The sequence below is a fragment of the Solea senegalensis genome, linkage group LG15 (genome assembly GCF_019176455.1).
Source record: "Solea senegalensis isolate Sse05_10M linkage group LG15, IFAPA_SoseM_1, whole genome shotgun sequence".
Taxonomy (NCBI): domain Eukaryota; kingdom Metazoa; phylum Chordata; class Actinopteri; order Pleuronectiformes; family Soleidae; genus Solea; species Solea senegalensis.
The window spans coordinates 7,026,620-7,037,329 of record NC_058035.1 but is presented as its reverse complement, the minus strand read 5'-3'; the positions used below and the strand labels follow the sequence as shown (position 1 = coordinate 7,037,329).

Below are 10,710 nucleotides of genomic sequence, written 5' to 3'. Positions count from 1 at the left end.
CAGATTGGACCAGGATTGGCCAAGTTGTAACAGTTTGTTTTTGTTTTTTTGCACAAAATGGGTTAATCAGCTTTGTCAGTCTTTGGTTTAAAGTTGCTTACTTTTGGTGTTCCATTACATGGTGTATTGTGGGGCTTTGGTTTGAGTGTCAAATGTGCTGTTTAAAACTTAAAAAACGGTGGAGGACAAAGCGGTAGATGATGGATGGATAGACAGATAACTTGGAGTGCACTGCTTCACCAGGGTTCCTGCACTTATCCTGTTGCTGGTAGGATTTAGGGAAAATAAGCAGATATGTAAAAATGACACACATTGAACTCAATCACTGCCTTTAATCCGACTTCATTTGGCCAAGAGTATAGAATGCGAAAACATGGATTATTTCACGGTTGAATGCAAAATAAATTGTATATAATGTGCTCAAAAAATGTGACTGGAGTTACAAAACTGCCTTGAGTTGCATTTACAACAAATGCACAGATAATGGTAAACAAGGTGACCATTTAAAAAAAAAAAAACAAAAACACACAAATACAGCAGGAATGTAAAAAAACTGTACAGAGGCAACTTAAATAGCCAAACACAAGTCACAGTGGAGATTTTCTTTAAGTTATAATATGCATATCATGTACAGTTTGGTGAACAGCAATATATCTGAAGTGAACTGGTTCAGCTGTGACCTGCGGGACAGTCGTTTATTTATTTACAGACAGAAATAGAAAAAAAAAAAACACAGGAGCAAATCTGGGCTCAAACCGTGGCTGTTTTTGAATTTAGCCGTACGACAACTCACGACATCTATAGTACACGTCATTAAACAAAGGTTTATTGCTGTGTAAGATGTATGTTACAGATTTTTTACATTATAAAACAACTAGGCCTACTCTTTGGGGGGGGTGAAGAGAGTTCTGAGGAACACAGATTTCTCTTTCAGTGCACACATTTAAAAGACTGTTTATAGAAATGGATCAAGTATTTCCAGTTAAAAAGTGACGCAGAGGACGTTTGTAGAAAGATAAGTTGACTTTTCACTGGATATATATAAAAGGATTTACAGATTTTCCTAGTAGGTTATTGGTCTCAATTGCTAATTTCAGGTCATTTTCAAAGATGGCAATGTCACTTTTTTTTAAAAATCATACTCCAATTTCAAGGAAAAGTGACTGACAATTAGTACTGTCCAATAGGTACCCAAATGTTGAGGCTTCATACTGGAATTTCACTTTACCACTGGAAGACTTTAGGTCCATTTTTACAGACAGTCCACAGGTGCACAGATAAGAGCTCCACAGAGGCAACTAGCGGTGTCCATATTTGGCAGACCAGTCTGTTCGCCCATGGATGGTCTGCACTGGTAAGCGAGGCAGCAGATCTGGAGTGCCCTCATTGGCCAACGGCATGTTGCTGGAGGTGTTTGTCTGACTCCGGCCAGACCGCCATGTTGCATAATCTAAAAAATAAATGGCAATTAATATAAGATGTGGTTGGAAGTTTCCTAAAAGACACCGAAAAGGCTGAGATTTTTGCACTTACTTGATGCTGTTCGTTCCACTGAAGGACCCTGATGACTTCTGTGACCTGCAGATCCGATGTCTTGATGTTTTTTGTAAAACGATGGCACGTATACACCTGGGATCGCATTTGTACCTAAAAAAACAAAACAAAAAAAACCCATTGACTTGAACCTAGCTCAGTGACGCATTGTAGTGGAGTTTCAGGGTGAGATGTACAGTAGCTGGTGGATTACCGTGAGCACCTCGGCTGGGTAGAGTCCCTCCAAACGGAATACTACTGTTGCCCCAAAGATGGCCTCCACTGAAGTATTTAGTGGTATTCATGGCGACGTTCTTCTTTGTGCTAATGCCTGTGGGAGAAAGTTATGATGAAACTAGTCTTTTATCTGATTGAAGATATACTTTGTCTGCAATGATCGGAATTTCGCTTGTTTGGAGTCTTGCATTTGCGCTCCCTGGTTTATTGTTTTTGATTCTGCCCATGGGCGAGTTTTGAACTATCACATAGTTGATCACTTATCTTACCAGGTAAATGCCTCGACTGTCTCAGATAATGCTGTTTAGCAGATGCAGTTCTCGATGGCTCTTGATAAGCTGTACTCTTATTCAGGTTTAAAGGTGCATCGTCCTTTTCACTGGGTCGACTGAAGTCAAGAACATTTCCGTATCTAAAAAAACAGAGCACTTTGAGTGACACTGAAGTGATGTGAAGTTCAGATCCTGCGTCCTTTCTATGCACTGAAGCATTCAAATCTGCCACAACAATAGATCATAAACTCACCTGCTCAGCACATCGTCACAGGGCCTTGACTTCTCTGTGGAGAAATCATGTTTTCCCAGAATGCCTATGGAGGTCAGATCGGGTTCTTCATACTCATCCCAGTCTTCACCTTTCAGGTGACCGCCGCCATGTCCCCATCGTCGCCGCCCTCCTTTAGGTTTATGGTGATGGCTCAGTAGGTTGGCATTTTCCGACTCCTGTCTCGTTTGCTAAAAGTGCAATCGACATCAGCAACGTATGGGTTAAATACCTGCACAATAACATGTTCATACCATCACTTAGAGCAGGGGTGTCAAACATACGGCCCGGGGGCCAGAACCGGCCCGCCAGAGGGTCCAATCGGCCCACAGGATGAATTTGTTAAAATTTCACACTAATCTAAACGTAATGTCAAATGCTCCAGATACCCATGACTAAATGTTTGTGCCTTTATAGATCCAGTGTGCTGTGTAAATAGTAAATTTAAGCACGATATTGTCGAAATTGCACTTATATTTCTCAAGAAATTTCATGTTTTGTAAAATTATCCTTCAGTAAATATAAAACAAAGGAGAAAAAACAAAGGGGTTCTTGTTGTTCATAGGTTATTATGCTATTATTTCACTATTTTTACTGGTCCGGCCCCCTTGAGATCAAATTGTGCTCTATGTGGCCCCTGAACAAAAATGAGTTTGACACCCCTGACTGAGCATAGAGCGTAACTCTAAACCACAGGATCACAAGCTAGGCTTTTAGATGAATTTCGGTAAAAGAAAATGCACATTTGTGTACGTTTCCATCCACTGCTGTTTAGACAATATTGCACAGTGGCTCAAAAGTCAAGGTCACCACAGATGAGATAAGAAGGGACAATCATGACTTGCATAAAGAGCAGCAGTGACTGTTCATACATGGTCACGTTTCATTGCTGCTTTCACCTTTTTCATTGTAGCAGTAACATGTGCCTTTAAATACTAAGTCCAAAGTTTTCTCATCAGTCCAAATGTGTCTCTTCTTACCCACCGAATCCACAGTTTTCCCTATTTTTCCAGAGCAGCAAAATATAGATCACATGACATTACAGTCATGTGATATTGACATGTGAAAATGTTTATGCCCTGGCTACAAGTATAGAAGTATACATATCCCCCATTGTTTTTTTGTAGGGTAGAAAAATGCAAAATGCACAGAAAAGCAGGCTGACGGAAATCCCAGCTGTATCTGTACATGTTTACAACACATAAAAAACAAACACACACCTTGGTCTGGAGACCCTTGTCTACAATATAAGGGAGATAACTCCGCGGTGCTGCTTCAGGCTGTTCCTGTTTGAGGATGTGCTTCTGCTGCTGCTGCGGTCGCATCAGCTTTGTGTGCAGTTGGTATGCTCCAGCCTGTAGAGCTGCAGGTACAGGTGAGGGCTGGATCTGCTGGAGAGGCCTGGAGCTAGAGCAGTGTTGGTTGTGAGGTGCAGGCTGAGAGGGAGGCACAGGCTTCAGCAGTAGGGACTGTTGCTGTTGCTGTTGCTGCTGCTGCAACAGTGCCTGTTGAGACTGCAGAGGGGCCTGCAGTGGCACAGGAGCCGGGTGAGGGCGGCCCTGCTCCAAGATCTGCTGAGGAGTTCCCAAAGCCTGGCCCACATGGAAGTAAGCGTACCTGAGAGCCTGAGAAGACAGAAGTTGGACTCATGACATCGGCTTACAATGTGTCAGACCTGGATCAGACTGAGGGGGCATTTGTGTGTATACAGTGACAGCACAAGGGCAGATAGGGGCAAGAAGACTTAATCCCTCTGAAGAGTAGCTGTGGAATTTACTCTTGGACCTGTTTGTGTTTTCAGTCAAGCTCCAACCTGTTTGGAACCAAGTTGGTGACACAAGATATAACAACAGCAACACTAAGAAACAGTTTAAAAGTTACATACTAGAGTGCTGAGCATAGGAAACACTGCACACGTAGGTCAGACAATACCTGGGCAGAAGACGGTCTTTTCTTAGGATCCCACTGTAGCAGATCTGTCATCAGATGGATGGCTTCAGGACTGGCATTTGGGATCAGCGTCTTCAAATGACTGGGAACACACTGGGGCCAACGGAAGTTCATTGCACTAGCCAGCTGGAATCCCTCTGCCCAATCATTCTAGAGGAAAAAATATATTACACACTGAATGTACTGCGCTTTTGTTTAACTTTGACACAACTAGTAGTAGCAGAATAGTGGACCAGGAAATAGTGAGAGCTGAAGTCTGACACAGGTACAATACTTCAGATTCAGTCATAGAAACGCATTCAATCCAAATGCAGCTAAACTGGTGGTGCCCTTACACTTTGGTGGTTTTAAAATGACACACGTTTCAGCTTCTACAGATTTAGGTGTCACTTGAACAATAGCATGACCTGAGGTGGAACCCTAATTAGTATTACTGGTAAAATGTGTGTTTGTCTGACTATTTCGTCTTGAAACATGTCTACTGTGAAACAGGTGTTTCATGACAGGTTTATACAAGACATCCTTGAGCATTACATACACATATTGTGCACGTTAAACCAATTAACAGTTACATCATTCAATTCCAAATGCTAATAACATAATTTGACAGATATGAATACAACAAAGCTTAAGTCTCAATTGGCTGCATTTAATGTCTGTATCTGTGTTTGGCATGTGATAAATATTACCTTCTTTGGTGTACCCAAAACCTGGCAAATCTTGAAGATGGTGTCAACTTCACTGGAGCCTGGGAACAGAGGCTTGAGGGTGTAAAGCTCTGCCATGATGCAGCCGACAGCCCACTGGTCTATGGGTGTGCTGTAGGATGTGGATCTGAGGAGCACCTCTGGGGCTCTGTACCTGGTCAAAAAAACAGAAAGAGTTAGGGATTTAATGCACTCAAATACATGACCTAAAGTCACATACAAAAGAATGTTTTGTTTTTGTATTTACTGTGCAGACCTCTGGGGGGCAGTGTTATGCTGCACTCACATGTTGGGTTGACAAAATACACAAGTTCCTTGTCGTGCATTTATAAAGATATCCCGTTGGATCTCTTATAAATGGTTCATCTTCATCGGTTTCTTATACTTAAAGATGCAGGTCTGCTTAAACCAACTTTCAGGGGAACCCCCCAATGACACATCAGAGCGAGGAAGGATATTTCGGTACTACTAGTATTTTTTTTCTTCTTTTTATTGTGTGCATTTGTCGGTAATGAATCACAGGCAATTTCCACATTCCCACGCTGCTTCCCAACATCATCAAACTAGGTCTCCTGTTATTGTTTTGATTGAGGGGCAGAAATTTCATACCGTGCGGTTTAACACAGCGGTGCAACTTGAAACTGCCGCTTTCAAAACAGTGCACGCTGTACTCCACCCAAAGGCAGTCCAGCAAAATGGGGCCAAACAGTGTCCACACACGCTTAGATTTATAAATGCTGTTATAACTGGGTTACACTGACTCACCATCTGGTCGAGACGTAGTCTGTGTATGGTGGTCGAGATCTGATTTCACGGACAAGCCCGAAGTCAGCTATTTTCACCAGCTCTGGTCCCATGCACAGAAGATTCTCGGGTTTGATGTCCCTGTGAAAAAACCCTGACAAACAAACACACATACTGCATGAACTGCCAGACCCAAAGGAATATATTACTTTAAAACCCTGCAATGGTTAACAGACGTAAATGTGCGTACCGTGTTTGTGAATGAATGCGAGCCCCTGTAATATCTGAAACATAATATTTCTTACTGCAGATTCAGGAAACAACCGAGTTCTGCAAAAAAAAAAGAAGTTACACAACTTGAAAGCATTTACAAAATATGCTAATTTAATTACAACACATATACGCACCTGTCTTTCATTAGCTGATATAGATTTTCCTTCATGTACTCGAATATAAAGTACAGGTGATCATTTTCACGAATCACCTCTTTAAGCTTGATCACATTTGCATGACAGAGCTTCTTTAAGGACTGAAAAAAAACAAGAGCGATATTTAAAGTAAGTAAGAGTAACAACAAAATTTTAATCTAAAAGTTAATCTAAACATGCTGGATTCTAAACACAAGTCACTGCAGCACATTCAGAGAAGCACAGCTTAGGACTATAAAACAAAAACCCTCTAGTTACAACATGGCTTGTGTTTGTTTGGGGGTAAAAGCTGAAAAGGTGTGATTTTAGTTATTTAAAAAGGGGGGAAAAAATAAACTGTAATAGGAAGCAGGATGGATGTAGAGTCTTCCCATGCACTGGGATGATACAGGTTTAGTAAGGAAAGAAAGCTGTAAAGGGATTTTGCGATTTTAAGGTGTGACATGCAGTAATTAACATCTAATTAGCAGGACTCTGAGGACCAGTGTGTTCTACGCGTTTTTTGCTGCGTTAAAAAGTCAAGCTCAAGGAGAGAGGGTGTGTAGGCCGGGATGGAAACCAGAGCTCAAAACCAACAGCACACAAGAATCACCTTCTACAGTTACAGCTGGTGAGTGACTCTGAGCTGCGAGGAAATTTAGACAGTGACACACTGACATGGTGTGAAAAGAAACAAACAGAAATATTTGACAACTGGGCTACAATTATTCAGAAATCATCACGTCATTATTAACTTCGCTGGTCAAAACAAAATGCAGAGAAATCGACCCAATAGGGAAACATCATTTAAACATTAGGGCTGAGGAACAGCAACAAATTTACAAGTGTTTTACCAGGAAAAGTCACCTTTTACAATATTACTTTAGTAAAAGTCTTTAAGTATATGACACTTAGTGAACTTAAGTATCACTTTTCTGATATGAAATGTGCTTTGTTACATTACAACACTGTGATTCACAAAAGGTCAGGATTATTGTATTTGATTTTCCTTCTGATTTTACTCAATTTGCTATCAATTCATTTAGAGATGCTTCAGTTTTCCATACCAATTTCACTTGGTCATCAAAGAGAATTTCATAGAACTTATGTTGCTAATTGTACAATAAAAAAAATATCTCCAAGTTGTTGCATCCTTAAAATACAACATTTGAACCCAAAGTAGTTTTTACAACAAGTACAACTCTACAGTTCAGTCCAAAGTGATAATGCAGTTTGAAGTAATTAAGTTATTCAGCAGAGGGTGCTGTGAGCAATGCTTAGTCTGCCTTCATGCCCTTTTTACTCATCAAGACAACAGTGATGTTATGTTGTTTTGTCAATATCAGACCATTCAAATGAAGATCAATATGAATTGGCAAGTTTTTTTAACCCTACTTAACCCCTACATAAGTGTCTTTGTTATATGGGCCCATAACAAACATTTGATCAATAAATATGGGTATTCTCCATTTAATTAAGATTAAACTCTGAATAGCTTTTATTAAGAATAGTGTTGGGTTGATTTTTCTATAATGCATTTGTGTGTTCAAAAGTGTGAAATAATGTTAAAATAATGAACTCACCTTGACTTCACGGAGATTAATACATTCTTCCCAGGAGTAGAACTTTCTTTTCATTCTAGAGAATAAATCCACTTTTTAGCTTGTCTTTTTAATATATGTTAGAAAAATCAGGTTTATTGCAGTTTCCACTGAAACACATAACAAACTTCCAGATACTCACTTCTTTATGGCAACAAGCTCTCCTGACTCCAGACTACGGCCAAGAATCACTGAGCCGTAGGTGCCGTCCCCAAGCTGTCTGATGTTGGTGTATCTATCCATTATGCTTATATTTCCATGTCATCATGGGCTGAGAATATCCATGTGTTCATCTCCTGCTGCTGAATGCAACCAGATTTTCCTGTGACAACAGCAGAAGACCGCAGGCAGAGCTGGAGGACTCATGGTATCATGGACTTGCCCTCGTCTATCTGAGAAGACAAAAAAAAGATGATGAGATGAAAGATGTTTACCTGTGTACAGCTGTATGAATCCCAATACCCTCAACAAACTAGGCGTGACACACACAGTAACTTGATTGACAGAGAATTGCAATAATGTTTTAATTCCACATTTTGAAAGTGTCCATACTGCAGACAAACTATATGATGGGGACACTATTTCAAGATGTCCTCAGATAAAATGACTTATGCTGATTTGTATTTACATTTTTACAATCTGTGCATAGTGAAGCATGTGATATATAGGATTGTATCGGATTTCACATTTTTATCTGGCCAATATCAGATCCAGTATCAGACCAATACTGATTCCCATCCCTACCCTCAAGTAGACCCGCCTACCCGCATTTTTTTAATATATTTTTTCAATTTGTGTCTTGTGTGTTATTGTTTGTGTGCCACTTATATGCCAAATTTCCACTTTATGTGAATGTAATGGACAATACAGTAGAATGAAGTCTAAATTTTAAACATTTCCACCAGTGGGCAGCAGTGTGCATTTTCAAAGCACTGGCCTTCATCATTTTTACGCTGTTTTCCATGTTTTCCCCGATAATTTGTGGCTGTATTTGAAGTTGAGGTTCCTTTGCAGCGTCAAAGCTAACTTGGCACTAAATAATCATGACTGTGATGTAATCCACATAGTTACGTGAACGTGTGGTTTAGCTAATACTACACTGGAGTTGAGTTAACGTTTAACGAGTCGAGTGCTGCAGTTAACGGTGAACGAACACTGTACAGTTGCTGCTAAATGTGATGTTGTTGTGCTAACAGCTAACCCAGCTGTTTTACACGAAAAACAGCCCAAAATACAACGAAAAGCAGCGAAAAACACTCACCCTCCTCCCGTTACATCGACATCCACACAAAGACGAGCATCTGTGGACGAGGCTCAACAAATACCTGAGTGGATAATAATCTCGTCTGGTTGAGATGATCTAATCCACTGCGTTTAAAAACAACAACACGCATCACCATACAACATAAATATAATTTCAGCTAGGCCGTTTTTTAGGGGGAGGCATCGTAGTCTCGCGTTGATGCGGTCTCATCATAACAAATCACAGCCCTCCAAAGATACAACGCGAGATTTAAAATGGTCATCTGCTGCCTCCCTCTCCACCGTTTGCACTGTTTGTCATGTGTCGATATCCCGTTAATGCACACAAGTTAACATATGGAACCACATTAAGCTATTTAATATCTATTTAATGTGATTTAAAGCCCTCCACAAACAATATCCAACCTATATCAAATGTCACTGCAAAGGTGGATGCAAAAAGATCAGTCATCTCTTGTTTTGATTTGTCTTCTTTGAGTCCAATCTCTGACTTCCGGTCAACAAAAATATCCCTTTCACTGTCACAGTGAAACAAATATTGACATTAAAGAAACTGAGATCAAAAAACTTGTTTATTAAAAAAGAAGAAAAAACAGTCAAACCAATGGAGGAGGCCACATGTGAAAAAAATGGAAACAAAAATAAATAAATAAATAAATAAAACAGCCTGACCTCTGAGATTCTGAAATAGTCAGAATTAATCTTTTTCCAATTTTTTCTTCACATGTGGCCCCAATCCTCTTCCGTACACACCAATAAATTGATGATCAAAATAGTTCTCAATGTTGTAATAATTTAATAATTTCTGTCTCTTCAAAAGGTGTATAATGTACCATTTTTGCACCAAGAAGGTCTATATGTTCACCAGTAGTGTAAGATGACTTCACTGGTAGTACAATAGTACAAAGAAGAAAAACCTTCTTTCACAGTTTGTATCCCTATCTAGTTGTTGACTAGTACAATTGGTAAAAAAAAAAGAAAACAAAACATTGTACTTCAATGTAAGAATGAAAGATGAGGCCTAATATTGTTCCTATATTGAGTGGTGGTTTCTCTAGGTCTCCCTTGTCCTTCAGGTGTAGGTGGACAGCAGCGTCCTGTCCAGATGAGCTGTGACATGTATAGTGAGGACACTCCTGCCAGGTTCTGATGACGGCTGTATATTTCGTTGCTGGGGTTTCTGTCTCCTCCAATGTGCCCACCACAATCCAAGAAAGCCAGGGAGTTCTGTGTCTTTGACATCTTGTCCTTGTCTACGTCATTGATGTGGTCTGTAAAAGGTTCCAGCTCCTGTATTCTGATCTTGAACCTTCATTAAAAACACTACAAAAGGAGAACATCTGACAAAGAAAAATACAGCAGTAGACCAACAACCTGAAAGGGTAGGGGTAAAAGACCTGCAGTGTTCAAATGTAACGATTCTCTAGACAGGTATGTATGTAACCTCAGAGGTCAAATACCTGTTTTAAACCAGTTTGTCAGAACTGACGAAGCCTCTTCATCTCAATTCAAACGTCCAGTCATCTACAGCTACTGCAGAAGACAGTTTGACACATGTGTACACTGCAGACCTTCATGAAGGCACCTTTCAAGTGAAATCAATTGATACTTTACAATGATCACCATTACAGACTAATTACAGTGATGTACTATAATATCATGACTGAAAGCAGAGCGACACATCCTCTCTTCAAGGATGAGCGGGTAAGAAACGCCGCCTCTTTC

The 10,710-nt window shown here is 40.1% G+C and overlaps 1 protein-coding gene across 3 annotated transcripts; it reads right to left on the bottom strand.

Moving 5' to 3' along the window:
• Window positions 1-312: 312 nt before the first annotated feature.
• LOC122781483 (serine/threonine-protein kinase ICK-like) lies at window positions 313-9,203 on the bottom strand. Of its 3 annotated transcripts, XM_044045165.1 has the most exons (14): window positions 8,984-9,203; window positions 7,865-8,114; window positions 7,705-7,759; window positions 6,122-6,243; window positions 5,965-6,044; window positions 5,736-5,868; window positions 4,953-5,124; window positions 4,246-4,413; window positions 3,534-3,938; window positions 2,296-2,504; window positions 2,040-2,182; window positions 1,748-1,864; window positions 1,534-1,647; window positions 313-1,450 (listed from the first exon to the last, which is right to left on the bottom strand). In XM_044045165.1, exons 2-14 carry the CDS (start codon window positions 7,963-7,965, stop codon window positions 1,299-1,301), a joined length of 1,971 nt encoding a protein of 656 aa, XP_043901100.1. In that variant the 5' UTR covers window positions 7,966-8,114; window positions 8,984-9,203; the 3' UTR covers window positions 313-1,298. The 3 variants fall into 3 exon arrangements, with proteins under 3 accessions (XP_043901100.1, XP_043901103.1, XP_043901101.1); XM_044045168.1 differs by lacking the exons at window positions 7,865-8,114; window positions 8,984-9,203 and adding an exon at window positions 6,735-6,767 and having other exon boundaries at window positions 7,705-7,737; XM_044045166.1 differs by lacking the exons at window positions 7,865-8,114; window positions 8,984-9,203 and having other exon boundaries at window positions 6,122-6,794; window positions 7,705-7,742.
• Between the last annotated feature and the right edge of the window lie 1,507 nt (window positions 9,204-10,710).

Coding starts and splice junctions, on each gene's coding strand:
- LOC122781483 (XM_044045165.1), bottom strand. CDS start 7,965: ATGGATAGATACACCAACATCAGACAGCTTGGGGACGGCACCTACGGC. Junction 6,045..6,121: donor TATCAGCTAATGAAAGACAG/GTGCGTATATGT, acceptor TTTTTTTTGCAG/AACTCGGTTGTTTCCTGAAT. Junction 5,869..5,964: donor CGCATTCATTCACAAACACG/GTACGCACATTT, acceptor TTTGTTTGTCAG/GGTTTTTTCACAGGGACATC.